At 50.5% G+C, this 27,497-nt stretch overlaps 14 protein-coding genes across 14 annotated transcripts; 8 read left to right on the top strand and 6 right to left on the bottom strand.

Moving 5' to 3' along the window:
- Positions 1-69: 69 nt before the first annotated feature.
- On the top strand, positions 70-504 carry M436DRAFT_52589 (uncharacterized protein; the record flags this gene model as incomplete). Its single annotated transcript, XM_013569327.1, has 2 exons — positions 70-204; positions 316-504. The coding sequence occupies 2 exons, from the start codon at positions 70-72 to the stop codon at positions 502-504; spliced, it is 324 nt and encodes a 107-aa protein (XP_013424781.1).
- A 303-nt stretch (positions 505-807) lies between these two features.
- On the bottom strand, positions 808-3,120 carry M436DRAFT_75135 (alpha/beta-hydrolase; the record flags this gene model as incomplete). The annotated part of the gene is made up of 6 exons (XM_013569562.1): positions 808-858; positions 912-1,160; positions 1,215-1,384; positions 1,415-1,882; positions 1,942-2,122; positions 2,173-3,120. 6 exons carry the CDS (start codon positions 3,118-3,120, stop codon positions 808-810), a joined length of 2,067 nt encoding a protein of 688 aa, XP_013425016.1.
- A 981-nt stretch (positions 3,121-4,101) lies between these two features.
- Positions 4,102-6,131, bottom strand: M436DRAFT_53206 (uncharacterized protein; the record flags this gene model as incomplete). Its single annotated transcript, XM_013569431.1, has 3 exons — positions 4,102-4,478; positions 4,532-5,261; positions 5,310-6,131. 3 exons carry the CDS (start codon positions 6,129-6,131, stop codon positions 4,102-4,104), a joined length of 1,929 nt encoding a protein of 642 aa, XP_013424885.1.
- Positions 6,132-6,639: 508 nt separating this feature from the next.
- On the top strand, positions 6,640-8,367 carry M436DRAFT_75133 (MFS general substrate transporter; the record flags this gene model as incomplete). Its single annotated transcript, XM_013569561.1, has 4 exons — positions 6,640-6,807; positions 6,856-7,181; positions 7,220-7,895; positions 7,948-8,367. The coding sequence occupies 4 exons, from the start codon at positions 6,640-6,642 to the stop codon at positions 8,365-8,367; spliced, it is 1,590 nt and encodes a 529-aa protein (XP_013425015.1).
- Positions 8,368-8,435: 68 nt separating this feature from the next.
- On the bottom strand, positions 8,436-9,299 carry M436DRAFT_53181 (BSP-domain-containing protein; the record flags this gene model as incomplete). The annotated part of the gene is made up of 1 exon (XM_013569425.1): positions 8,436-9,299. The coding sequence occupies one exon, from the start codon at positions 9,297-9,299 to the stop codon at positions 8,436-8,438; it is 864 nt and encodes a 287-aa protein (XP_013424879.1).
- Positions 9,300-11,042: 1,743 nt separating this feature from the next.
- On the top strand, positions 11,043-12,845 carry M436DRAFT_52983 (tannase and feruloyl esterase; the record flags this gene model as incomplete). Its single annotated transcript, XM_013569391.1, has 2 exons — positions 11,043-11,372; positions 11,424-12,845. The coding sequence occupies 2 exons, from the start codon at positions 11,043-11,045 to the stop codon at positions 12,843-12,845; spliced, it is 1,752 nt and encodes a 583-aa protein (XP_013424845.1).
- Positions 12,846-13,406: 561 nt separating this feature from the next.
- On the top strand, positions 13,407-14,216 carry M436DRAFT_75130 (NAD(P)-binding protein; the record flags this gene model as incomplete). Its single annotated transcript, XM_013569560.1, has 2 exons — positions 13,407-13,744; positions 13,796-14,216. 2 exons carry the CDS (start codon positions 13,407-13,409, stop codon positions 14,214-14,216), a joined length of 759 nt encoding a protein of 252 aa, XP_013425014.1.
- Positions 14,217-14,692: 476 nt separating this feature from the next.
- M436DRAFT_66205 (uncharacterized protein) lies at positions 14,693-15,904 on the top strand (the record flags this gene model as incomplete). The annotated part of the gene is made up of 1 exon (XM_013569482.1): positions 14,693-15,904. One exon carries the CDS (start codon positions 14,693-14,695, stop codon positions 15,902-15,904), a length of 1,212 nt encoding a protein of 403 aa, XP_013424936.1.
- Positions 15,905-17,525: 1,621 nt separating this feature from the next.
- On the bottom strand, positions 17,526-18,396 carry M436DRAFT_12355 (uncharacterized protein; the record flags this gene model as incomplete). The annotated part of the gene is made up of 2 exons (XM_013569306.1): positions 17,526-17,957; positions 18,010-18,396. Coding segments are annotated over 2 exons (819 nt in total), but the record flags the coding sequence as incomplete, so codon positions are not given.
- Positions 18,397-19,585: 1,189 nt separating this feature from the next.
- Positions 19,586-20,220, bottom strand: M436DRAFT_52756 (uncharacterized protein; the record flags this gene model as incomplete). Its single annotated transcript, XM_013569350.1, has 2 exons — positions 19,586-20,123; positions 20,180-20,220. The coding sequence occupies 2 exons, from the start codon at positions 20,218-20,220 to the stop codon at positions 19,586-19,588; spliced, it is 579 nt and encodes a 192-aa protein (XP_013424804.1).
- A 359-nt stretch (positions 20,221-20,579) lies between these two features.
- M436DRAFT_84371 (threonine dehydratase I) lies at positions 20,580-22,277 on the top strand (the record flags this gene model as incomplete). The annotated part of the gene is made up of 1 exon (XM_013569559.1): positions 20,580-22,277. The coding sequence occupies one exon, from the start codon at positions 20,580-20,582 to the stop codon at positions 22,275-22,277; it is 1,698 nt and encodes a 565-aa protein (XP_013425013.1).
- A 689-nt stretch (positions 22,278-22,966) lies between these two features.
- On the top strand, positions 22,967-23,847 carry M436DRAFT_75126 (uncharacterized protein; the record flags this gene model as incomplete). The annotated part of the gene is made up of 4 exons (XM_013569558.1): positions 22,967-23,041; positions 23,330-23,586; positions 23,645-23,736; positions 23,798-23,847. The coding sequence occupies 4 exons, from the start codon at positions 22,967-22,969 to the stop codon at positions 23,845-23,847; spliced, it is 474 nt and encodes a 157-aa protein (XP_013425012.1).
- Positions 23,848-23,885: 38 nt separating this feature from the next.
- M436DRAFT_75125 (alpha/beta-hydrolase) lies at positions 23,886-25,862 on the bottom strand (the record flags this gene model as incomplete). Its single annotated transcript, XM_013569557.1, has 3 exons — positions 23,886-24,143; positions 24,210-25,037; positions 25,713-25,862. 3 exons carry the CDS (start codon positions 25,860-25,862, stop codon positions 23,886-23,888), a joined length of 1,236 nt encoding a protein of 411 aa, XP_013425011.1.
- Positions 25,863-26,156: 294 nt separating this feature from the next.
- M436DRAFT_84368 (uncharacterized protein) lies at positions 26,157-26,543 on the top strand (the record flags this gene model as incomplete). The annotated part of the gene is made up of 1 exon (XM_013569556.1): positions 26,157-26,543. One exon carries the CDS (start codon positions 26,157-26,159, stop codon positions 26,541-26,543), a length of 387 nt encoding a protein of 128 aa, XP_013425010.1.
- Positions 26,544-27,497: the final 954 nt, after the last annotated feature.

The raw sequence follows: 27,497 nt of genomic DNA, 5'->3' as shown, positions 1-27,497 counted from the left end.
ATTTGTTTCGAGACAATCAATCATCCTGAAGCTCTTTCCTCTAGCATCACACAAATCGAGTCAACAACCATGTTGTCCACGATACTCCGCGCATCAAGGATACAGACCTCGAGGTCTTCAATCGCTGCTTTTTCGACGTGTAGACCGCTACGCCAGCAACCGATCTATCAACCACCCACGCCTTCAGAACCGGATAACCCGCATGTATGACGAGCTCCCCGACCCAGCACCACACACCGATATTCACCCTACGTCGTCTCAGCTCCCCCAAACGATAAAAGGCTAGAGTGCTGACTTGAGTGCTTTCCCGCACAGCGCGCATTCTACAAATCCTTTGGCCGTCCGATTGCAAAAGTCTTCTTCATGGCTCTCTTCACATATCAAGTACTACACTACACCTGGATGAGACTGGAAGCCATGGAAGAAAAAGAGGAAATGACTGCAGAGCTGCAAGGGTTGGAGGGTCAGTTGAGGCATTTGGCAAAGTCGACAAAGAAGGCTTGAGAGAATAAAATAATTTCGACATCACATTCAAGAGGGTGCACCACACTCGGACCACCCTCCGATCGTGGACTTCTGTACAGCCATGGTAGAATGCGGTATAGTCTCCGCAGAGACATGCCGAACAGTATATTTCGACCAGCTCTAACGCGTCACGCCCGGCACAGGAACGTCACCTAAGATGTGGTCGCATGAGAGAGAAAGCCATGTCAGAATATCGGATTTGACTACATACAGGCAAGAGTATTGCTGTCATATACATAATTACACCACCTCCGCTTGTTCATGGCATACTCATATCCTGTCTCACAGACCACCATCGATGTAGTAGCTGATAGGGTACTTGAGGAAAGCGCACTGTTCGACCATTAGCTTGGCTTTTCAGCTGTCCGGCATTGTTCGTAGCTCACCTGAGGCAGGTCCTGGAAGTCGGAAGTCACCGAAGGGAAATCGAGCAACTTCATCGGGCCCTGATCATTGGCAACGGGCAACCAGGGTCCGCTCTGCTTGACTCCCTGGGTGGTGTTGGTATAGCCGCGGACCTGGAGGTAGGCGGCTGGTGGGTTGGGGTCGAGTGTGCGGACGAAAGAAGCAAAGTAGCCACTCTCCAACTGCACGGACTTGAGGTCGTTGGCATCACGCAGAGGTTGGAGGTTTCCCTTCAGTCCCGTTTCAGCAAATCATCTTATCGAATCTGTTTCAGCATCACTTACGAAAACCCAGGGCATGTCAGAACCGTGAAGCTTGAAGTATGGCTTCTCGGGGTTGCCGTAAGGGTATCCCGGCTCGACTGGAGGTCCGCCGAGGTTGTTAGGATCATATCCGCCGCTTGTTCTCTGCATCTGGTAGAAGTACGATGTCTTGAACGCGCCTGACTCGACACCTGAGTATACGGTGGCTTAGTCAATGCAACGGAACTGGTTGTCAGTGGCTACTCTCTGGGAAACATTGAACGAATCTAGAGTCACGTTGCCAGTGTCATAGTAGGGGAAGAGACCCGAGTCGATGATGGACTGTGCCTCTGCCTGCGTGATGCCCAAAGCAACCTCAATACCTTGGAGTTCGCTGGTCACAGGAGTCTTGGGGTAGGTCGAGAAAGATGCACCATCGTTGGCGGTGGTTCCCCAGATAGTGTTGACATTGGCAGCGCTGCCGTTGTGGTTGTACACGTCCAGAGTCTCGGTGTTGACATAGGTTCCGTCTTGGACCACATATCTGGCAACAGTGGCAGCATTGACGATAGTCTGTGCAGGAGTAGCTCTCAAGCACGAGATACGAGCATCGAGAGTGGTCTGGTTGCAACCAATCTCGCCGAAAAGAGCTTCAGAGCGTGCGTACGACTCGGCAGGGGTCAAGAAAGAGCTGTAGGTTGTTGCATAGTCTGGGAAACAGGTCAGCATACACACTGTGAGGTACCAAATCCGCCCAAATGGTACTTACTGCCAGTCAAGCCAAGGTCGACACCGCCGCCCAAGTTGGACATGGCAATCGAACCCCTGAACTTTCCAATAGCCTTGGGAGAGCCCAGAAGAGTACGCACAGAGCCAGCGCCTGCCGATTCACCATTAATAACGATCTTAGAGGCGTCTCCACCGAAGCTGGCGATGTTCTTAATGACCCACTACACAGTGTTAGCTAGTACCGCACACGAAAACTGGAGACAGCACATACATCGAGACCAGTAACCTGATCGGAGATACCGTAGTTTCCGGTGATGTTGGTTCCAGGAATCGCAAGGAAACCAAGGGTGGTCAAGCGGTAGTTGATCTCGACAACAACAATGTCTTCTCTCGATGCCAACTGACCACCATCACTTCCAGCGCTAGCACCGGACCCACCAGTGAAACCTCCACCGTAGATCCAGAAATGGACGGGTCTCAAGTTCTTCTTGGATCCAGCCTTGGGGATGTAAGGAGTCTGGATGTTGACGAACAGGCAGTTCTCACTGCTGGAGCTCTCATACGGCTGCGCGCAGTCAGGTCCGTACTTGGTTGCATCAATAGTCTGACCAGTCTTGGAGTACAGGGTCGAGTAGGCGAAACGAGCTGGTGGGTCTGCGAAGGGTATGCCCTGGAAACGGAAGGACTTCTTGTTTCTGAAGCCTACATAGGTGTTTCCGGAGGACGCAACCTTGATTTCGTTGGACGCAGAAGCAACAGCATTGCTCGGAGTGTTGCTCTGGCTGGACTGGGTGCACAGCACGGGCAGGACATTGCCCGGGCCGGCTTTGGCGAACTGCAACTTGTTGTTGTGGACTTCCACTGTTTGTCCACTCGCGATGTGCCACTTTTGGTCCTGTGTCGAGCGACCAGCATAGAATGCATACGAGAGCTGGTTGACAAAGTCCTGAGAGTGTGCTTGCAGAGCCGATTGTGAGATGAGGGTCTCATTCAAGGCTGCACAGCCAGCGGCTGCATTGGCAACAGTCGATGGGTCCAGCAGGATAGCACTGATATGGTTGACATCGTCGGTGAAGTTGAGATTGTTTTGGTAAAGCAATGTCAAAGAAGATTGCGAGTTGGAAAGACCAGAAGGAGAAGGAGCAATTGCTGCTGCCAAAGCATAAGGCAGGCAGGCAGCGGCTGCCGTCAGAACAGCGAGTTGCTTAACAGATGCCATGATGGAAGTCTTGGCCTTTGGGTTTGCTGTCTCGGTCCCAGACGTGGTCTTATAGGTTTCTTCCATCCCTCAGATTATTGCCTCTCCTTCTTTCATTACCGTGATATTCGATGCATCATGCATACTTTACTTTAGCCTCGATGAAGCATTTACCCCGTCTCCACACGGACTACCTTAACCTCGCTTGGGACGGCATGGTCCCTCTTCATGTGCTAAAGTTTGTAACGCGCGCACCTGTAGAAACGCACAGTGACTTCGGGATCAGGAGGGATCCATTGAGAGTTGTGAGGTAGATGGCTCTCTGTGGACTTCTCCTACCCTCTAGAGATACTTGTGCATTTCTATAGTAATTACCACGCTCTAAGCCTTGGTAGGAGAACCGTGGGAGGGCTGTGGGAGTTACAAACTTTGGCACACGGAAAGGTCGGACATGCGGCAGTTGCTTAGACACCATCTAGATTTTGCATCTGGAAAAGTCTACGTATTCGCGTGCGTAGGGCAAGGCCATCTCCTGCACCCTGACCATATTTCCCCACTATGGACTGCACCGACACATGCGGCTCTGCAATAGTCAGAGGATATACCATTTAGCCGCGAGAAGTGGTGTGTCATTTGATCGGTCGTCCCGCTCTCGGAGATGGAAGCTTTCCCACGGGGTCCCCTCGTTCCGCGAGACGGGCCGTCGTGTGGAGAACACCGCTCGCGTGCAAGCGATCTGTCGACCAAGAATCATGCAGGTACGTTGGAAGCTTGGTTCAGGTATTTAGCCAAAAGGCTTTCGAGAAGGGCAGACAATCAACTCTGTTACACGAGATTGCCGGTGTGATCTCGTCAACATAAGCACCTCGCTCTCGCTTTCGAAAAGCAGCACTGCGTTGCAGATCACAGTGGCGAGACATCAACCTCTACATCCGCAGAGAGAGTATGTATGTATCTACAGAAGACACAAATCACTAGAGACGCTATATTATTAATGATCATCTACTCCATGCCAGCCCAGAAGCCCCAATCTATATCTTGGAACTCAAGTCCGAGAATCACATTGAGGTCCTCATCAGTCATGACTGGTTCCAGGGGCTGCCCGACGACCTGAATCTGCGGGTCTGTCGCGACCGCATGCCTTTGTGCGAGAAGAGGTTCTAGTACAGAAATACACATCGGGGTATAAGCGGAGGGATCAGCTGCCTGGCGAGCCTTCCAAGCGTTGGTTATCAACTCAGCTGCATGTAACTTCCTGCGATCCTCTGGAAGGTCAAGGAGGTTTTTGTTATGTGTGTATAGGTCAGAGAGCAAATCCCAGATACGTTGAGCTTTGGGCGAGCCTTTGAGTTGCATGACTTCGACAATTACGCTGATGACTAGGAGATGTCAGTATCATATACCTAGTTTGATGGGTAATGTTTTGACTCACATGCATGCCACTGGAAGTATCCATTGATGAACCAATGGAAACGTTGTATCTCAGGTCTGGAGTTCAAGGCAATGTTATATTCTAAAGTCTTGAAGGCCATTTCCACCAGCTGGGAGTGTCGCTCTTCTTCGGACATGTCTGCGCTGCCACTAAACGACATGGGATGTAAGGTGAACATGCGCATGGTACATATTAGTGCTCTTGATGTGAGTTGTATCATGATGTCGAGCGGCTTTATCGGATCGCAGTATTGCAGGAACTTCTTGTTTAGGCCGTCCTCCATGATCTGTAGGAGCGTGTTCTTCCTGGTGTGAGACAGAGTCTTGTTAGCTGCCCAGGAGATTCCAAGTTTGCCCTTGTTCTCTGCGAAGAATTCTCTCTGTTGTGACACAATCCAGTATGTCCATAAGCAGTATGATAAGCTCGTCAGACTTTTACGCTCTGCTGGAGGTTGGGTCATATCAGGTTGAAGGTCGTCATCTTCGATATTGAGTGGGATTCGAGCATCCCATGCAGCCATCAGTGTCAGTGGTGTCGTGCCACAACGAACACCCAAAGCAAGATCGAAGTGCTGTAGATGCCACCACAATCGACGGCGGCTTTCAGTCTCGACTGGATCCAACCCAAGTAGAGCACCATCGCGGTGGATGCCTAGTTTCTCGGCGTTGCGTATTGTGAGACCCATCAGTGAGAACAAGCTCTGTATACTCAATCTTTCCATGGAAGCGGCCTAGACATCTATTAGCAGGGCTTGGGATAAAGAGTGAACGCGACTCACTATATATAGAAGTATTGCTCTGATTAGGGTAGTGTTCGTGATGCAGAATATGTTGCTGCGCGATAACGCCTGCTCGCAGATCGCCTGATAATGAGATAGCAGCACTTGCTTAGGCTGGCGCAAGACTCTTGTACATTCTTCTTCAGGTAGACTGACTACACTCATCAGGTAGACACAGAACACAAAAGCATGGTCTTCGTCTTTCAGTTGCATTCGGCCTTCGGGTGTTGTCGAGGTGGATCGCACTTGTTTCAGAACCCAGTCAAAGTCGATTTTAATTAACGGATTTGCATTGCGCTCGAATTTGTCCCAAAGAAAGATGGCGTCCTGGGTAGTAGGGTGCTGTGCTACGAGATCTGTGGCATAGTCAGACCGCAACAGACCTTTCAAAGCATCCGGTTTGGTCCTCGATATGAGAGGTCTACTCATCAACACATCGTGGTTGTGTCCATTCTGTTGGTTGTCTTCTTGGCCAATATGAGAGTGCCAGGCACGCAACTCGACGTAGTAGCTTTCTCCGTTCTGCTCTAGCATAATGGGCTGTCCACGTTCGACTTCGGTGGTGTCGCGAGTATCCTGGGCATTTTGTGTTTCGGTAGGTGGAGGACCTGTCCTCGGCCGTTTCGATGGCCGATCATCTTGACTATCCGGGTCTCCGCCGAGGCTTCTCACAATAGATTCTAGTTTTTTGATGCGGTCGATGGGAGTTGCCTCGGGGTAGATGCACTGGTCCTGCTTCCTTCGCTTACAATTCGAGCATGGCTGTTGTTTGTCGCATCGAACCTTCCGTCTCGAACAAGGTTCGCAAGCTTGACTGCTCATCGCGAAGCTTCGGCGAGTTTTGAGACCGCAATATGCGATTACTGGCTCCACGAGATATTCGGTTGCTAACCTGCGAAGGAGCTTGCGCAAGCGACCGAGCGAACAGACAGTGCTTTCTCCATGTGCTAAAGTTTGTAACTCTTACCCTTCTTCCTTGGAGGTGCACACCGCGGTCTTCCTTATAGAAATGCACAAAGTTTTCCGAAGTACAGACTTGTCCAGAGAGATCTGACGTACTGCTTTGTTTTCGATGATAAGTGTCTGTTTCTGGAAAGTATTGTGCATTTCTACAGCTAAACGTGTTACAAACTTTTGCACAAGGTGGGGAGCAGAAACTTCGGGGAGCTGTCCCCGAGGCTGCAACACCAGATTACTCGGGGGCACTGCGAATCAACCACTTTCCGTCATCACATCATGCTATGCCTCAAAAACTATATAGAAGGCGTCTCTCAGCAGCTATTGCCATGCTCAACTTCACCCTCAGACCCAACAAATCGAACTCTCAACCATGGAGGACAACAGCACGCAAGTTAGCTTGAAGGTCTCCTCCAGCGCTGGCAATGATGGAAAACTCCATGACACAGAGCAGCAAGATGACGAAAAGATATATCCGCCCAAGAAAGTTGTTCTTCCAGCTATGGCTGCTATCTACCTGGCAGTGTTTCTTGTTGCACTTGTATGTCTTTACCACTGTACTATGAACATTAGACTTACCGTCATACAGGACAGAACAATCATTGGCACAGCGGTGCCTTCCATCTCGAACCACTTCAACAGCTTTGGAGACATAGCCTGGTACGAATCAGGTTTCCTTCTTCCACTCTGTGCTCTACAGCTATCGTTTGGCCTTGTGTACACGTACTACCCTTCCAAATGGGTTCTGATCATCCTCGTCTCCATATTTGAGATTGGATCGATAATCTGTGCCTCTGCGCCTTCAAGCAATGCTCTCATTGTTGGAAGGGTAGTACAAGGAGTTGGTGGAGCAGGCATCGGGTCCGGGGCTATCATACTTATCAGCAAGCTTGTGCCTCTCCAAGCTCGACCTCAGTGGACTGAGGCATTGGTGCTGTGTTTGGGCTCGCGAGTATACTTGGGCCGCTCCTGGGAGGCTATTTGACTTCGATTACCTGGAGATGGTGCTTCTGGATCAACGTCCCGATTGGTGGTGTGTCATTAGCATGTCTTGTGTTCTTCACACCAAACAGCCCGTCTGCTATCAAGGCTGCTCCGACCTGGCGTGGGAAGCTCAACCAGCTCGATCCGCTGGGTTTCATCCTTGTAGCACCTTCAGTCATCTGCCTACTGTTCGCTATCGAGTGGGGTGGTTCAAAGTATCCTTGGAACAGCGGTCGTATCATCGCATTGTTCGTCGTCTTCGGCGTCCTCCTCCTCGCCTTCATAGCTTCTCAAGCCTGGCGCGGAGACAAAGCAACCCTGCCTCCAAGAATCTTGCGACAGCGCAGCATAATCTCTGCATCCCTGGCGAATGTAGGGGTTGGATCTCTGCTCGTCCTCTACGCCTTCTACCTCCCAATCTGGTTCCAGGTTATCCAAGGAAAATCGCCGCAAAAGTCTGACCTGTCGCTATTGCCGCTTCTCCTCAGCAATGTGTTTGCAGTTATATCGTGTGGTGTCTCGACGAGTGTTGTGGGATACTACACGCCATTCCTGATTGTCGGGAGCGCGCTATTGATTGTAGGGTCAGCACTGATCACGACATGGTCGGTAAGCATTGGGTCAGGAACATGGATTGGATATCAGGTGAGCTTCTTATACTTCTTTGCTGGTGGAACAAGAAGCTGACTCGGAACAGATCATCACAGGACTGGGACTCGGTGCAGTCTTGCAAGGTCCGAACATAGCAGCACAGACTGTCCTTTCGGATGCCGACGTATCTATTGGCTTGTCTTTCTTGCAATTTATCAGCTTCTTCGCAGGCAGTACCTTTATCATGGTCTCACAGACACTTCTTGAGAACAGCTTGGTCTCCGGGTTGAAGGACATATTACCCAACTTGGATCCTAGCACTATATCAGGTGGGGGAGCAAGCACTGTCCAAAACTTGGTGTCTTCAGACCAACTTCCGATCGTGCTTCGAGTCTACAACGATGCGCTCAGATCGGTCTGGTACCTGGGCCTGGGACTGGCTTGTCTTGTGTTTGTGGCGTCATGGGGTTTTGAGTGGAAAAGCGTCAAGGCAAAAACGCAGGGCGGCGTCAACGACAAAGTGTGAGATTGACGAAGCGAGATGATCAAGGACTAAGTGGAGTAGCTGTATTGACATGATAGTCGTCAGATAATCTAACTGTGACCTTCCACCTCTTTCTTGATACGGACCTGCATCTTCAGACTTGAATCATCAAGGCTGTCCTTGGGCTTCTTCAGCGACTCGGTGTACTCGGTCCAGAGGTCGTCAACGCTTTGTCCGAACAGGTCCTTCCAAAAGGTATCCTCATGGTATTTCTGGTGACACAAAGCTTGGTTGATGACATATACACTGCCCGTACCTCTGGACTTCTCTATCCAGTCGAGGAAGTAACCAGTGTTCTGATAACCAGTATCCCAACTCTTGCCAGCCTCTTTCTTCCAGTGCGGCGGCACGAAACCAGCATTCAGACGTACCCAGTCGGCAATACCTTCGATGAGGCCTCCGTTGCAGGTGTTTTTGGCATTCCACTGGAAACAGTGGACCAGCTCGTGGCAGACGACACCGAGGATCTCGTCACGGGCAGTGTAGCCAGCTCTCGCCGATGCAACGTGGTTGAGGTAAGACAGCGAGAGGTGGACCTCTTTATGATCGTTGTCGATGTCGGAGCCAGTGGTGTAGGCAACGCCATCCATATCGCGTAGGATCAACGTGACGGAGCGCGTGCCAGGGATCTTTGTAGTCGAAGGCGTGGGTAGACTGGTCGTGGGATCGTCATGGTTGGGAAAGGTGTAGAGTCGCTTCAAAACCACGTCGACGAGGTCGGCAAAGTCTTTGGCGCTGTTGAAGTTCTTGAGGAAGAGGTCGGTAGACTCGTGGGAGAGGTCGCGGAGCTCGAGGCGCAATTTGACTTTGGGAAAGTCGGATGGCTTGGTTGACGTCGGCTCGGGTTCGCGCGTTGGTGTTGCCAGTGTGGGAGGTGCCTGCGATGGCGTGGGTTCTGGAGGAACTGCAGACATGGTTTGAAAGTACGGAGTTGCTGACGATGTAGACGACATTGAGTAGATGTTTAGCGATATATATTTGCTGTTGATTGTCTCTGACCTGGGTAAATCCATGTCTCTCCACACAGACGTTGGAATGGTGCAGCCTCAAGATTCAGGGTCCATATAGCATTTCATGCGAGAGGTTTGAGACACCTACCGTAGCGCGAAGGTGCGCAAAGAGATGTTCATGAAGCGCTCCACCACTGAGAGCAGTGCAGCTGTCTTTATTAGCAGTCTAAATCATTGCCAAAGGCTCTGATTCTCGTAGATCACTATGCATGTGCTCGTTATCCTCTGAGCTTGAGCATATCTGTGAGCTACTTAGAAGGATGAGATATACAGAGACGAAGTCGGCTCGAAAGGGAGGAAGATCAAGCGCTTCAGAGTAGTCCTGGTATATGCCAATTCGACATTCGACATGGATGGCTTCTTCACTTGGCGCAGAGCTGGGATCTTCTATGGACTCCGCTTAGTAAGCGAAAAGCCGTGCACAGACCGCACCAAGCCGTATAAAACTGTTCGCTCTCTCGCCCTCTTCTTTCTCTCATTAGTCGACTTTACTGTGAGTTACCACCACCCTTCAGTGACTACCACACCTTTTAAACATCATACTGACCTCTAAAACAGTCATAGAATCATTTTCTTTATGTAACTTCAACATCTGAACTCTTCAAAAGAGCCACAGAACTCCAACCTGGCGGATGAGATACATCCCCGGCGCCTTAGAGTGATACCAAGTGCTTTGGCTCCGGCCTCAGCGGTGATGATCTCGACCCTTTTGAGTGTCTGGCTTCGGTCGGCTTGACTGGGTAGGCGCCGGCGGACTTCTGACAGGCCTTTTATCTTCTTTCATTTTTTCATCAATGTTTTGGCTTTACGCTGAATTTTGGAGAAGAAGTTTTTCGATCGACTGTGCAACACCACCTGCAGCAGTCGCGACGCGCTCGAAAGCGTCGAAACATAAACTCCTGGACGCCTTCGCAAATTTCTGCCAGCAAATTTTTGTATCACCATGTAACAAGCAAATACCACCCATTGCATACCGTCCTTTCTAAATCGATCCACGTATATGGCAATCTATCTTTGGAACGCTGTGCCTTGCAGTCGCGCTTTGTTGACTGAAAGAGGCCCTCCTCGCGCACCTCGACTAGTCCTTCGCTTCCTCTATGAGATCGATCTCCCTCCAGCATCTCGGTTTCGCTGCAGCAACCCTACACGATTCCAAAGCTGATCTCTTTCTCGGCCGGAACCTCACGTCGTGGTTCTGGAGCCCTGGCTCTGACACCTCTTGGGGCAAATCTGCGTCAACTCAGTTCGATTTCTGTCCATGAAATCGATTCACCAGACCGAGATGCAGCTCGGCCGAGCAGTCCGGCGAGTGACATTTCTCATGGCATCTCCTCGCACGTCTGCCATCGCTCTCTGCGAACACAGCCCTGACTGACATGGCCCGCTCGAGCTCGTACTTCCAGCAAGCGAGCAGATCATCGTGATGGCACTGATCTAGCTGAAGGACGCTATGCACTTTAGAGACGCATTCCCCCTGTGAACAGGCCCTCACCACGTAAGACCGACATGGCTGGTATCCGTAATTGGGTCCGACACCGCAATACACACGGAAGCTGCAATATATATAGTAGGCCTACTACTGCCAGAATGCAGATTTGCTATCAATTTCACCTTTGCTCCAACAGCATCTCTCCGCTCAATCAAGACATGCGTGTTTCTACCCTCGCCACTTCGGCCACGGCTGCTGTTGCTCAGGCTACTTCTCTGAACCAAGTCTGCACCGTCTCGCACGTTCGCGACTCGCTTCCTGAGAATGGAACCTACCTATTCTACCCGTCAACCGTCACCGCCAATGCCGTTTACAATACCACTGTCAGCGGCCAAACCTTCTTCCCTGACGCTACCTTTGACTACTGCAACATCACGTTTGCATACGGACATGCAGGAAAAGACGACAGGGTACTCCAAGAGTATTGGCTCCCTTCTCCTAGCAAATTCAAGAACAGATGGATGAGTACTGGAGGTGGTGGTTTCGCTGTAGGTTCCCAGCGACCTTAGACTTGAGCAGTAATGTTGACCCTTCTCTAGATCAACTCCGGGTCCAACTCTCTACCTGGTGGTATCATCTACGGTGCAGCTGCAGGTATTACTGATGGTGGCTTTGGAGACTTCAGTACCAACTACGACGCTGTCTCGCTCTACGCGAACGGCACTCTGAACTACGACGCTCTCTACTCTTTTGGGTACCGTGGCATCAGAGAGCTTACTATAATTGGTCGCGAGTTTACCGCCAGTTTCTTCGGGACCGGAGAGAAGGTGTACACCTATTACCAGGGCTGTTCTGAAGGTGGACGCGACGGCTGGAGCCAAGTGCAACGCTTCTCGGACGCCTTTGACGGTGCCATCATTGGAGCCCCTGCCATTCGCTACGGCCAGCAACAGGTCAACCACTTGTTCGCTAACGTCGTCGAAAAGACCCTTGACTATTACCCACCACCATGCGAACTCCAGAAAATTGTCAACGAGACCATCACCTTCTGTGACCCTCTTGATGGTAAAACTGACGGCGTTATCGCACGCTCCGATCTGTGCCAGATCCACTTCAACCTCAATTCTACAATCGGGAAGTCATACCATTGCGACGCCACAGAGGCCACTAGTCTTGGGTTCGGCTTTGGAAGCAAGCGCAAGCGACAGATGGGTGGCGGCTCAAGTACCGAACCAGAACAAAATGGCACTGTATCTGCTCAAGCTGTTAAGCTCGTCCGCACCATCCTCAACGGTCTCCACGACTCTGAAGGCCGACGTGCCTACATCAACTACCAGATTGGTGCTTCCTTCGAAGATGCCTCAACTACCTACAACATCAACACTAGCCAATGGGGACTGGACATTGCTTCAACTGGTGGAGAGTGGGTCGCTCGTTTCATCAACCTGGTCGAGGCATCCAATCTCGACACACTTACCAACGTCACTTACGATACCTTGAAGGAATGGATGATTGAGGGCTGGTACATGTACGAAGATGTACTTCAAACCACCAACCCTGACCTCTCTGCTTTCCACAGTGGTGGCGGCAAGATCCTGACATTCCATGGCGAACAAGACGACTCCATTCCTACTGGCTCATCCGTCCACTTTTATGAGTCTGTGCGAAACACGATGTACCCTGGGCAAGCCTATAACCACAGCGTCGCTGCCATGAACGATTGGTACCGTCTCTACATCGTCCCAGGTGCTGCCCATTGCTCGATAAACTCTTTGCAGAGCAACGGACCCTGGCCTCAGACCACGATGGCACAAATGATCGACTGGGTTGAGAATGGCAATGCTCCTAGAACCTTGAATGCCACAGCTATCTCTGGTGATATGGCCAACTGGCAATTGTGCAGCTGGCCTCTGCGTCCCATGTACACGAACAACGGTACCAAGCTTGAGTGTGAGTATGACCAGGCCAGCATTGATACTTGGATCTACGACTTCAATGCATACAAGTTGCCTCTGTACTAAGTAACTCGTACATGCTTGACCTTGGGTCGAGAAGGGAATATTGTTGTGACGATCAACACAGGTGGTCGATAAGTAACTCGGTAGATGTTCGGGAGAGACACATTGCGCAATCAGTCCCTTGTGGAGGTGGTTGAGGGGCTTTCCGACTCTCTCTGCAACTATTAATCTATTCGCATGTTCGATCTTCATTTAAACTGCCTGGCTGTGACAGATCTTGACAGTATCGCATGCGATACTCCAGTCTTCGTCATGGACTGAGATCCAGTGGGTGATGCGACACGAAAGGCTGGGTACAACTTGGCACAAACAAAGACACAGCTCGTACAGTAATCCGAGGGCGCCTGAATGCACACCCTCAAAACGCCTAATGTCAAACAACAACACACTGTACAATTTAGCAAGCTATAACATGCTAGTCGCTTAGCTCTTATACATCAAACACGGCGAATTTTCGCCGACACTAGCCATGAGTCGGACGCAGGGTATATAACGTCAGATATTGCTTCTCCACGCTGCCCAAGATTTACCAACTTCCATTCAACTCAACCACCATCAAGAACTATGTCTCTCCAGGACAAGATTGCCGTTGTGACCGGAGCTTCGCGTGGCATTGGTGCTGCAATTGCTAAAGCCTACGCTAAGGAAGGTGCACACGTGGCTATCGTCTATGCCTCACCCTCGAGTACCCAACAGGCAGAGGCTGTCAAGAAAGAGATTGAAGAGCTAGGCCGCAAAGCAATCTTGATTCAGACAGATCTGATCAAGCCAGACTGCGGAGACGTCGTGTTACGAGAGACGTTGAAAGGCTTCAACACTGAGACCATCGACATTCTGGTCTCAAATGCTGGCATATACAAAGAGAACCACACACTAGAGTTCGATGCGGACCTCTTTGACAGGTAAGTTGGCCCTTGAGCTTAGCAGCTACAACATGCTGACTTTTTGGAAAGAACAATGGCGATCAATGTCCGGGCTCCGGCATCACTGGTCAAGTCAATCGCTCCCGCCATGCCCAGAGGCGGCCGCATCGTTGTCATCTCTTCCATGGCAGCCACCTGGGCGGCCCCCAATATGGACATCTACAGTGCGAGCAAGGCAGCTATCAATGCAATGATGAAGTGCTGGGCCATCTCATTGGGCAAATCTCACGGTATCACCGCCAATGCTATCAACCCTGGTTTCTTCCCTACAGACATCAACGCTCACTTTTCGGATGAACTATTGGAGATGTTCAAGAACAAGCAGGCTGTTGATCATCGTCTGGCTGATATGGATGACATGACTGGTTTGGCTGTCTTCTTGGCCAGTGAGCAGTCTAGATGGATCACTGGAGAGACTATCGAATGTTCTGGAGGTTCGGCACTAGGGTAGATACACGGAATGTCTCGATGGGTGATTCGCAGGTTGCGTTCCTTGGATCTTCTTTTGTGCATCAAAGGACCATCGTGGCTTCCAGGTTTGATACGTGAGCTGGATTAGAACGAAGTCCGAAGAAAGTGCAAGAGCATTTCCATCGTCGTACCTCCTTCCAAGGTACATTGAGGTTGTTTATTCATCTCTTGTCGAAACTTTACATCCCCGACACCAGTCCGATATGTCGATTCTTGTCATTCTCCTGTCATGACAGCCTACTCGAGTTCCTGCGTACCCATTGTCTTGAACATCTTCTAGAATCATTATGTCGTTGATGGATGCCATGTCTGTGACATCACCTTCCATTGACATGGCACAGGTCGATTCCCTTGTCTGCAACACGTTCATGAGATATATTATGGTCTTTTGCACCATGGTGTTCCGATCTCCGTCAACCTCCAGACTCTTCCCAGCCTCACAACGGCTACTTCGCAATGACTGGAAGTAGGAGAAGCAGTCGCCATCACCCAACAGCAGAAAAAGACAAGTCCGATCTTACCAAAGTGCAAGATGATCCCAAGAGTCAGCCTAAAGAAGGCAGCACCTACAGCGAAGCAGAAAGCAACGTCAAGAAACCCAAGAAAGAAGTCATCGGAGGTGTAAGAAGAAACTTGCTTGACGATGGTTTGGAGTTCCATTACACACATGCCGATAGTTGGGTTTCCGGGGGCGAAACTCCTCCTGAGCTACTGAAAGTATGGGCAAAAAAGCAGATGCGCCCCTCTTCTCGCCCAAACCAAGACCAACACTCGAATTCCGAGGTCAACGGTGTCAAAAGGGATCTTACTGTCGGACTCTTGGTCAACTACAGAAAGAAGGGCAGGAACAGGGCAGGCAACTCTCTGCCCTTCCAGTGGGTTCCCGTTCGTGCAGCATCTCCCAGAGCGGTATCAGCATGGGCAAAGGCCGAAAAAGAGCGCACCGAGGAAACAATCAAGCACCTACAAGAACATCAAATACCCCCCGACATCGCAAAGCATCTCTCCCAGCTGGAGGATCTACTTGACGGAGAAATCATGTCGCCAACCAAGCCAGATTCGACGGGCGACTCCCCAGTTGAAGATCAGGACACCAGAATTCCACCTCATCCTCCACACTACCCATTGCCTACAGCTTTCAAAGGCAAATGCGACAACGCAACACAGCCATCCTCGACTCTCGCCCACACGAATCTTGTCGTGGCTTGTCAAGCAAGCAAACATCTTTCGAACGGCCCATCATCAGATCTCTCCCACCACCTCGTCTGCACCGCCTGCCACGACAATCCTCCAACCCAGCGCCTCACCCAACACGAAAGTGATCACATCATCAGAGACAAGGGTCTTTTCCCTCTCTGTTCCTTCTGCACAAACACCTGGTCTGAGCGCGATGATGTCGGTCACAAACATACGAGCAGCAACTGCACCTGCGCAATTCAGCTTCCTCAGTGGCTGTGTGCTGACTGCTGGGTCGAGATGGCGAGAGCACGATCTCGCAGAGCCGATGGATGTGATGATTGTGGTCGCGTGAGAAGTGAGAGGGAAAAGAACAACTGCCTGAGATGCGGAGGACGGTGTCAACGAACAAAAGTGCATACTCTTTGTGTGCTGGAGTCTGCAATTGTCACGCTCTCTCCACGAAGTTTTGAAGCGGCGTCCACGCTATGAAAACACACAACAATCCCTAGACTAAAGAAGTATCAAAACACTGCCTGAACTTTGCCAGATCTCCATGGGTACAATTGACTTTTCTGGGACCATCGTGCGTCTCTATAGCCTCTTTCATTACATGCTGTTGTACATAGGAGAGACGAGGAACCTCATGTTGATAGAATCTATCATGTTGTGTTCCAAACGAATTGTCTTTTCTCATATACAAGCAAAGAATGTAGCTCTCAACAACCAAGTCTCAGAACTCTGCCCATTCAAGCCAACTCTCAGCGACGCCCAGAAGGACACCTCTCCTATCGCTGCGGATAATCTCCTCGAACTCTGCCAGATTCAGCATCCCAGGTCCTCCACGCTTGAGTATTTCCTTTTCTGCTTCGTCTAAAAGAACCAATCCTCTGAGTCTCTCTCGGGAGGGCGTATCGAATTGCTCTGCTTTTCCAGGTCGGAATGGTGCAAATACCGATGCTGACGAGTCCATATCTGGAGTGGAGAAGGGAGCTTGTAGATGCCGTGTCGAGGGCGAGTTATGGGGTAGATCGTGACTTTCGTCGACAGGAATGTCTTCCAGTGCCGGCATGTCTAGAAACGTTGACTCTTCAAGTGTGCTTGGAGGATGCTCGTCTGTGTCAGAGCTTGTACCGTCGTGCTGAGTCATAGGCGTCGGGCCGTCGATGATGTATCCCGATTGCGCTAACAAATCATCAAGCGATTGTTCTCGAATGTTTGATTCCAGGTCCTCGAGGTCGGTGTCAAGCGTTTGGCTTTGCTGGACGATATGCTCTTGTAAATCCATGGCAATCTCTCGTGGTGTAGGCAATGTCGCGCTTGCACCGGTAGATGTAACCTGCAGTAATGTGTCTCCGAGTGTGGTTGGGTCGTGCTGTCGCTGGAGGCCGTACTGTTCCGGGTGATTGGCCGCATTTGCAATAGCCATCAAGGGATCCACTTTGGAGCCAGCAACGAGTTCTTCGTGCCGAGCCTTCTCTTCTCGGACATGTTCATCGATTTCCTTGCGGAAGTGACGTCTCTCCTCTCGACTGAGTCGCACCTGCTCGGCCAATTCTTCCTTCTGTGCGAAGATGGGATCGATAAGCTCATTCAGACCCTCCTGTACGACCTGGAAGATCACTTCGGTGCCAAAGTCTTTCTCGGCTGCAGGAACCTCATAAGCACGGCCTCTCTCAAGTATATCAGCAGGCAATGGGACCATCAGATCTTCATCTTCTGTACGTGTCGCTGGAGTTGTTCTTCCATTTGCATCTAGAAGGTCTTGATGCCACCTTTGTTCAGGTCCATCAGGTGAAGTACGACGCCGGACTTGACGAAAGTCTGTATCAACCATGAACCTTGGCTCTTCCCCAACCTCTGTGCCGTCTATAGTCACGACATCTGATCTGTTCAGACTGTTGGTGAATGCTGTGAGCTGCTCCACCGACAGCGTATCACTCTGAGCCCCGTTATCCGGCAAGGCATCGACGCCGTAGCGATGAGCTATCGCGCCAAGGAGACTCGAGTCTGGGAGTTCTAGGCCATCCGGCAGCGCAGTGGTTGCAAAAGGCCCAGCATCTGCTCTGATCTGACTCTCACCAAATCGATCGTTGACTTTCATGGTAGGTAGTCTTGTTTGCCCGGGCGGGACATCTTCTTGTGCGAAGGCTGCGCTGATGGGTTGACTTGATTGGACGATGTTAGCTGTGTAGGTGACCATATCAGACTCTGCGGTGCGAATCGAGTCTTCGACCAGCCTCTTTTGTATGGCGTACTTGGCGCTGAGCATACGGATGAAGTCTCGACGACTGACGTATCCGTCACCATCAAGATCGTAGCCAAGGAAGACTCGTCCTAACGAGCTCTGCTTATCGGGTCGACGAAGGTAAGCTATACCGAGCACGTACTCTCTGAAACCGATCAGTCCATTACTGTCAGTGTCGTAAAAATTAAACATTCGGTCGTAGAGAAGATTCGGTTCCACGGGCCGGGTCCATGTAGGGGATATCATGAGTTTGTTGAAGGCACGGCGATCCGCAGCGAAACCGATTTGCATGGGATCCTAACAATGGTGAGCGAGGTGGACATGATCGCATAGGCAAGATATCACATACCTCTGGGTAGTTAGAGTTGACTTTGCATGTAAATTGATCGTAGAAGACCTGAATCTGCAGATCTTCAAAGCCCGAATCGACAGCTAATTGTCTCTTGAGCGAACTCCTGAGAGCTGGCCAATGCGTCATTGATTCACCAGGGTAGGAAACGTCTTGAACCTGGTAATTTTGCCCCAGGAAGGAGATAGGAATCCTGATCTTCGTGAAAACGTGGGTCCTTGGGTGCAAGGGTTGCGATTCACAGGCTGAGCACAAGTCATAATCCGGGCAGTTGTTGCAGTGCCAGCGTACCCCAAGGATAGGACACTGGCCACACTGTTCGCACCTGATGCCATTGTGGACATAAAGCTGGCGCAAGGTTCGCTCCTCCGCGATATGGTATACAACAGCTTTGATTCTGTCAAAGTCAGTCACTGTAGAACCCAACTAACATGCCGGATGTCACATACCCCTGAGCAGGTTCGCCTTCGTCCTCGCGATCTGTGTCAGCGGTGGTTTCAGTCAAGCCAAGGTCTGCAGCTTCGGAAAGGATGGGCAGACGATCCAAGCCACACCAGTCAGCAAAGGACCTGGCGGCAGCGACTTGATGGAACTTCCAGAATCCTGAACAAAGTACGTGGACTCTAGCCAGTAATTCATCGATGTTTCGTTGTTGCAGATGAGGAACCAAATCCTGGAGGTCTCTAACCTCGTCTAATTGGTCGGGAGATAGGTCCCTCAAAGGTTGAACCAGTATAGAGAAGATGTATTTGAGAGCAGCCATCTGGATATTGATGGTAACATCATAGGCAGTGTAAGATGTAAGATTCAGGGCTTCAGAGACTTCCTCAACCGTGGGTGGTTCAGGTCCATTGGGAAATCTAACAACGATGCCTTCAAAGTCGACATGGATCAGACCAAAAGGAAGTGAGGGTTCGGAAGATTCTGAGGTCCAAATCCTGGCACGGGCACGCGTATTGTTACGGCTCCGGACAGCGCCACGTCGTCGCAAGCTGGGATGTGCTTCCTCTGAGGGCCAGTTTGACCAGATTAGGTAAGAAGTGTATGCTGCGATGAAACCCGTAGTGACCAGTACCCAGGGGCGCGAAATCAATGTAGAAGCCTTAGAGGCCATGCCGGAAGCGCGCAAAGGAGTCAACGAATCAGATGGTCTTCCAACGATCAATCATGCTTGATGCCGATTACCGGGCCGAGAAGGAATAAATGTATGTGCGGTCGCAGACAATGTTGTTCTTGCACATAAAGATGTTCGGCGTCACGATTCACAAGCGGCAGTCACCGCCAGGTCGTCCGCCTTCTGGTTACTCGCAGATTTCTAGCGTTGTTTACAAGCTACAGATGTGAGAGTACAAAAGAGGGCAACTACGATGGATATTCAGAACACTGGATTCTTGAGCATTTGCTTGGCGCCCTAGAAAACATGCAGGCACGCGACAAGGACAAATAAATTGCTTTGCTGAAGATAAAATACAGAGTGGTATATGTACAGTTTTGAAGAGTGGACAGTCCTAGGTGCCTAATGCCGACCTAACGCTAAGCTCCGAACACCGTATAATGAATTGGAAAGAAGATGCAATCATGACGATTTAGCTTGCCACAGCTTCATGGCAGCGTTCAGAAGGGGAGAGTCGCGTCTGCCCTCGCCAGGTTCCAAGACACTACGGACGATGCCTGTGGTATCAGACTGAATCTTGGTCTCGACGGCTCTGGCGTCTGCTTCGGACAGACGTTTCTTCTCAGCACTCCTGGCCTCAGCCAAGCGCTTGTTCATGGCAGCAAAAGCCTTGTCTTCGTCATCTCTAGCCTCAAGCTCTCTGATCCAAGCATCGCGCTTGTCCTTCTTCTTCTTTTCTTCAAGCAAGTCGTTGTATTCGGTGCGCTTCTTGCGATCTTTCTCCCAGTAAGCCGAGCCGGCGACCATGGCGAGCAGAGTGAAGCCTTGGGCGTAGATACGACGGCGGAACATGCGGTTTGTTTTTGCGTGATCACCAGACTTCATTGATTTGGTGGCTTCGTACAAAGCCCATACAGTTAGACCGCAACCAAGTGGAATAAGAGGTTCCTCGACGATTCTTCGGCGCAGCTTCTGCCATCGACTCTCCTCGTAGAAGTCGCTAGTACGAGTCAGATGCCGAAGCTGGGTAGGAACATGGTGTCTCGGAGAACTTACGCATCGTTGTCAAAGGACGAAGGTGGCGGCGCACTGTTCATGGTGGGCAGGCCAGATTGTTGAGGACTACTGTGGCACAATGGTATGTTCGTCGAGCTCTTCGTGGCTCAAGACTCGAATCGGTCGAAGAAGGGCTGGTTTTGCTAGTCGAAAGTAACCCGGTGTTCGGTATAGCTTGCTGCTTGGCTCGATGGGCGGGCACAAAATCGATGATGATGATGATGCTGGCTGGACCGAGCGTTGTGGGAGCCTCCGAGACCGCGGACCTTCAGCCCTACCTATGCAGCTATCGGTCGCTGTTTCCCGAAGAGTCACCCATTTTCAAATTCACCCATCCTTCAGTCGCTGTTCCCCCGTCTCCCTCGCACCTTCCCAATTCTCGAGCCTCGGTGCAGCAAACATGGCCCAGAATGGAACGTCAGGCCAGGACGCACAAGAGCCCGTCACACCCAAGCTCAACTCTCTCTCGCTGACCGAATATGCCGCCAACCCCTCCCCACCTTCGCAAGATCCTCGACAAAAGGCAATCGATGCTGGAGTGCCCGAGGATTTCCTCCTGCCCAATGGTTATCCTGACTACCTGCGTCTCATCCTCACCTCGCGTGTCTACGATGTCATTGAACAAACTCCGCTCACACACGCCGTCAACCTCAGCAACCGTCTCGAGAGTCAGGTCTTTCTCAAGCGCGAAGATCTTCTACCCGTCTTCAGTTTCAAGCTGCGTGGCGCATACAACAAGATGGCTCATCTGAGCCCGCAAGAGAAGTGGAAGGGCGTCGTTGCTTGCTCCGCTGGCAACCACGCCCAGGGTGTCGCATACTCGGCCCGCAAGCTCAGGATGCCCGCAACCATCACTATGCCTCTTGGAACTCCTGCCATCAAGCACACCAACGTCTCGCGTCTCGGTGGAGCCGTCGTTCTTCATGGCAATGACTTTGACGAGGCCAAGGCCGAGTGCGCCCGTCTTGCTGAATCCCACGGCCTTACCAACATTCCCCCGTTCGATGATCCTTATGTTATCGCTGGTCAGGGTACTATTGGCATGGAGATTGTGCGTCAGACAGACCTGTCCAAGCTCGAGGCCGTCTTCTGTTGTGTTGGCGGAGGTGGTCTGATCTCCGGTATCGGAGTCTACATCAAGAGAATTGCTCCCCATGTCAAGATTATCGGTGTTGAGACTTACGATGCAAACGCCATGGTGCAGTCTCTCAAGCTGGGTAAGCGTGTCACTCTCAAGGAGGTTGGTCTGTTTGCAGATGGCGCTGCTGTCAAGACGGTCGGAGAGGAGACTTTCCGTCTAGCTAGCGAAGTCGTCGACGACGTCATCATGGTCACCACCGACGAGACGTGCGCTGCTATCAAGGATGTGTTCATGGATACTCGTTCCATTCTCGAGCCTGCTGGTGCTCTTGCTCTTGCTGGTTTGAAAAAGTACGTTGCTCAGAACCCCAGCTCGGATCCAAAGCGTCAATTGGTCGCCACTGCTTCTGGTGCCAATATGGACTTTGACCGTCTACGATTCGTTGCTGAACGTGCTGCCATTGGTGAGAAGAAGGAGGCTCTGCTCATGGTTACCATTCCTGAGAGACCTGGTGCCTTTGCCGCTTTGGTCAAGGCCGTGTACCCTATGGCTGTTACTGAATTTTGCTACCGTTACGCTTCGGCAAGTGCTGCCAATGTTCTTATCGGTGTCAGCTTGAGCGCAAACACTCGCGAGCACGATCTCGCCGATCTCCTCCACCGTTTGTCCAACGAAGGCATGACAGCCCTTGACGTTTCGGAGAACGAGGCTGCCAAATCTCACATTCGTTACCTCGTTGGTGGCCGCAGTAGCGCCTCAAACGAGCGTGTCTTCGCTTTCGAGTTCCCTGAACGCCAAGGTGCTTTGTACAAGTTCTTGACCACTTTGCAACCTGGCTTTAATATCTCGCTATTCCACTACAGAAACCATGGCGGCGACATCGGCAAGGTTTTGGCCGGTATCCAATGCCCGCAAGGTCAGGAGGACAATCTGAACTCGTTCTTGACCGAGTTGGGATATGGATATGCTGAGGAGACAAACAATCCAGTCTTCAAGATGTTCATGACAGAGCCCTGATACACTCTTGATAATTGACGACTGGCTACCTCATCACGCCCTGTTGCAACGACATCTGTACACTTTGCTGTAGCGAACAGCTCGCTTCTTCGATACCCCATCTCTTTTCTAGCCTGGCTTTACGACACGACGTTCCGATTTTCCCACGCTCTCCGTAGATCTGGAGTGCTCCACGAGTACAGAATCTGCGTACGAATTGGTTATACAAAAGCTTAGAAGTTCTTTGGTCATTTGATTCCCGCTTGTGGCTTGCTCACTCTTCCCAAGCACGTACAACTGCAACGTGGCTATTGCGTTTGACGTCTTATAGAGGTGTATCACTTGTCAATCTATAATAGACGCCAATTGTTTTCATGTTCGACCTGGTGCTACTCTGTGCTGCTTGCAGCGCTCGTTCTTGCGTTCGATGACGCTTCCTGTGGAATGCTGAGAGAGCTCGGCGAGTCCTCTGTGAAACCAATAATGACTATGAGTCTGTCGCTTGTGTACCTTCAAAGCCGATGTGGACAACGCCGGAACTATGTATAGAAGGACCACTCTTGGTGTTCCTGCATCGAAGCGGGGAAGAACTGCGAGTCTGTCCGTAGACAGGAAGGATCTTGACGCAACCAGCTCCTCACGGTTTATTTGTCCCCCTCGGTTGCCTTTCCTACCTCATCTGACCTCAGTAAAAAGGCGGAGACGAAAAGATGGATGTCAATCCACCACTATTTGAGACGGGCGACGTGATCGTGTTGCATATTTGCATCCAGTGGTCAGACCAGGTAGAATCCTACGATGCAATAATGTTACAGTAGCATAAAAGCGCAAGCTAGAAGTATCTTGGGATTTCTACATGAGTAGTTCCTTCTTCTATTCTGACCGAGCGGCAAGATTCTGTCAACAAACACCCATTGCCACAACCAAACCTAATAATCCTTGCTTCTTCTCTACACGTGTGATCAACCCCGGGAGACATCTGACATATCAACGCAGCCGTCATGCACGCATCCTTGACTCTTCTTACCAGTGCCGCGACACTATACACTCGTGTCATGGCTTTCCCTCACTAGAAGCGTCTGGCCGAGAGCGAACCCTGGCACCTTTCTGGTCTGTCTGTCTTCACAAGTGCCGATGGCTCCAGAAATAATTCTATCTCTTTCGACTTGGTTGACAATAACGTTGACCTGCAGGCAGGCACGACCTGCTCGCGCTCTGTGCTGGGTCCTGTTGAAGACGCGGACAACTTCTATCCGTGTGACAACAGCAGCTTCAACTTCAGATGGGACGGTACAACGTTGCGCATCCAGAGGTTCTACACTGATACTGCGTGAGCCAACATATATGGTCAACTAGAGTAAGTGGCTGATACTGGTTCGATGCTATAGTGTCGGACCATGTCCTCTGTACTGTTCTGTCACAGTCTATGGCAATGGAACACCCAGTCTCGCTCTCGACTACCATTCAGGAGCCGGCACGGGTAAGTACAAGATCCTAATCCTATCTTCACAGCGACACGACATACTAACAGCTTGCCCTAGGCACCTATCAAGATTCTCTCGATATCTTCGTAACCGAGATGGTCGCCTGAGCATTCCTCACAAAATTCAGCAAACTTATCTATACTACTCATGTGGAATTGAGCATCCGCATGACCGCCAAGGTCACTACAGGGTTGGCCATGATCACATCATGCAGTCCGTACTTTAGTATCTCTTCTCTGATAATACCATGATCGGTTTTCCACTCTATAACGCTACCCGCAGGACCATGATCAACTCTGGCTTTGGCCTTGAGCTGCTCAAGCTCTTCGAAGCTAATACCCGTTGGTGTTGTTGCGTTGATTGCATGCCAGAATAGTTGAGGAGTGTGTGTCCATGGAATGTCCTAGTCATCCTCGGCATGGATCATGGTGATGCGATAGTTGATCCCGTTAGCCTCGTTAGTTTTGACATATGAGGCAATTCGATCCTTGGTCGACCATGTATCTTTGATGTATCTTCGCAGATAGTTGAACAGTATGGTAACTTTTGCTACAGGCCCGAGAAGGGGAAAGGTTCCAGCTACCCTGTACGTGGAGACCAAAGTGACTACATCCACAAACGGCGCCGTCAATACATGTCCAGCAAAGACGATCGGACTTTCTTGCAGTGCAAAGTGCTCGGCCACAGCCATGTTCACGGCGGTTCCCAAAGATTGACTGTAAATGATAATCCGACTTGGAGGAATTTTCGCCACGTTCAAAGCCCATTCGACAACAGACAGAGCATCGAAAATGAGTCCACTCTCACTAGGCGTTCCGGAGCTGCGTCCAAAGCCACGATAGTCGAATGTCAGAACATGAATCTTGTCAGGTCGCCCAGCTGATAGTGCTCGGTAGTTTGGACATCGGTATCCTGATCCTACAGTGCCTCCAGCACCGTGGAAGTGGACGACAAGTATAGCCTCAGGATCGTCGCGAAGCAGTTGAAAGCCCAGGCGGGAGGTGATATCTGACGAAAAGCCAGATGGTTGTGACAGAAGCTTCTGTTCGTGTTGTCGATACAGTTCTAAAGGCAAGACGTGCCAGGCGTACAGGTCGCCACCGCTAGCAGACTTGATGTTGAAAGGGGTGACTTGGTTGTGAAGGAATCCAAAGATCTCGGGAACATTGAGATCTTTGCCCCAGGTCATTTGTATGGCGTGTAGATAGACCACGTGTGCCTGGAACCATGGTATGGTGAGCAGACCGAGGAGTGCTGAATATAGGCCGAGGATTGATCCAGTAGCAATCAAGATGTCCTCCAGCAATTGCAGAGATATATTATGAGGCTCTTTTTCTCAGAGCTGAGGTTGAGAGCGATCTGAAATCAAGCAGGCAGAAATCAATCGAGTGTTTGAAAGGTTAGTAGTTAATGAGTCAGGCAACTCGTCGAGCTGAAATCTCCCAACAAGTATACGCATTTAGCGTTGGGTGTATACATTATATAGTGCAGTATGTCTGGTTTGCAAGGACGAGAAACCATATTGATCGGCGCGGCACGGTCTCAGGATTGGGAAGCTCCCTTCCAATCAATCCAGCCTCATGAAGTCAAGCACACAACAATTTCTACTTGAGATCCACGTTCTGGCGCCCTTCGACCACAAACCACTCGGTCAGATTGGCATAGCCGCGAGGTTCATCAATCTCGGATCCCGAGAGCCAGAGTGCATATTCACTATCAAAACAACATTAGTACCTGAGCTCAAGACGTAGGTACAACGAACATAATAAACTCACCGATTGGGCTCAACACGAGGAACAATGACAGTGATATTGCCTTCACCAGCCTCGGCGACACGTTCGTCGAAAAAGCTTCGCGCAACGGACCAGCCATAGGTTTCCTTCTTGACAAGGTTGAATTCGAGGCTCTGTTTTGCGTATGTCAGTAATGCCACATTTAGTATTGAGAGTGGTAAAGCGGCGCTTGGACGAACGTAAGTCATGTCAGTGGCCCATTCGACTAGTACATGGTCGCCAAAGCGAACGTCGTCCACAGAAGACAGAATGGTGAGGTTGACCATTGCCTGTGCGAGGGACGCGAAGGTGGCGGCCAGGAGGCCCGCGTAGGCTGCTGCGTTTCTCATAGTGTTTGATCGAATTTCGTGTTATTGCAATTGAGCTGGGGTAATATCTCCAATGATGTCTCCTCAAAACGTGACTTTATGTCAAAGGCTTCTAAGCTGTTGCCTACCAATGTCCAAGGAAACGTGACGATGGATGGCGCTCGAATTCCGCTGCGACAGCGCTGTTTTGAATCCTTCCCGGGGCAGGCAGGCACGACCTATTAATAATTCATGTCTCGATCTTGATTCGCGAAGCAACGGAGAAACCAACTACATGATGAATACTACCACTGCTGAAAGACATATTCAAGCACCATGACCGACGCGAACGCTGGCTTCTACATGCGCCTCGCAAGCTCTGATGGCGACGATGTGAAATTCATCCTGGCGGCTTGGGACTCTACGCTTCCGTTCCTCGCCTTGATCGGAGCCGGTGAGATGTGGGGTGACGAACCATTTTCACAGCGAGCGGGTCAAAAACAAGAGGTCATTGATGTTATCAATGGAACGACGAAGGAAATAGATGGTGGTCGTCAATTCTGGATTGCCGAGACACGTCGTGCAGGAGATATCGTCAAGGTTGGGGCTGCCATGACGCGTGAAGTCTTGCCTGTATATCTCACTGAGCATGTCGATATGGGGAGTCATCGAGATGCCAGCAGTTCCCTCTTATACCTGGAACTATTGATTGCCGACCATTGATCCGACAAGCGATCCAGAGGAGCCGGAAGAGCACTCATTGAGGCCCTTGGGCAAAGTGCTCAGTCGAGTGGTAGGGAGGTCCTTTACGTTGACGTGTGGGCTGGCAATGACAGAAAGCTCAACAGGCAAGTATGGCCTCGAGTAGAAGAAGACGCACGACTGATTCTCGAATGAAGGTATTACGAAGACATTGGCTTTACGAAAGTTGATGACTTTCACCTGAAGAGACAAGACAAGAGTGCTTGGCTTGGAACACTGTATCGTCTCGATTCGAGTACCAACTACGGATGATATGGGAGAATGAGAGATCTGTTCTTGAACACAGCTTGAGTGTAGGTCTTCCTGCTGTGGTGCTGTAGCAAGCTATCGCACAACAAAACAAAACTATATATTCCAACTAAATCTGTCAACAAGCACATACGGCCACAGTCAGCTGAAAACTGGGCATCCCGTCCGCTCTGCCATACATAAGCAGTTGAACGGCAGATTAGTACTACGGTGGGTGACCACGTGGGAATCCCTGCTGCTGTATGTTTTGCATTTTGCTCCATCCATCGTCAACATAGATCACAATCGCACAGTTCATTTGTATTTTCTATACTTTACATCTTGGATGGTCTCCTCAGACCAGTAGACGAGATTGACGGTGCAACACATGGCAGGAATTATTGTAATGATCGGTCATGTCTGTGTTGATTGTAGCTTAGGGGTAGCTTGACACGAGCATGTGTTCTGTTTTGCATGGCGACTCCTAACAAGAACAGCATCACATCAACATGTTTCATACGAGACAAGGACAGCATTTGAAGTTTGTAAAAAAAGGTGTATTTCCCTCGGATATCTATTTTTCGTCCCCCATTCACAACATCCGCCGAATATGACAATCGTAAAAACCCGGACCAACAAAGAACAAAAAGAACATGGATATTTGGTCAACAAAAAATCTGCGCCGTA

The sequence above is a fragment of the Aureobasidium namibiae genome, assembly GCF_000721765.1.
Source record: "Aureobasidium namibiae CBS 147.97 unplaced genomic scaffold scaffold_15, whole genome shotgun sequence".
Classification (NCBI taxonomy): domain Eukaryota; kingdom Fungi; phylum Ascomycota; class Dothideomycetes; order Dothideales; family Saccotheciaceae; genus Aureobasidium; species Aureobasidium namibiae.
This window is presented reverse-complemented; position numbering and strand designations above follow the sequence as displayed.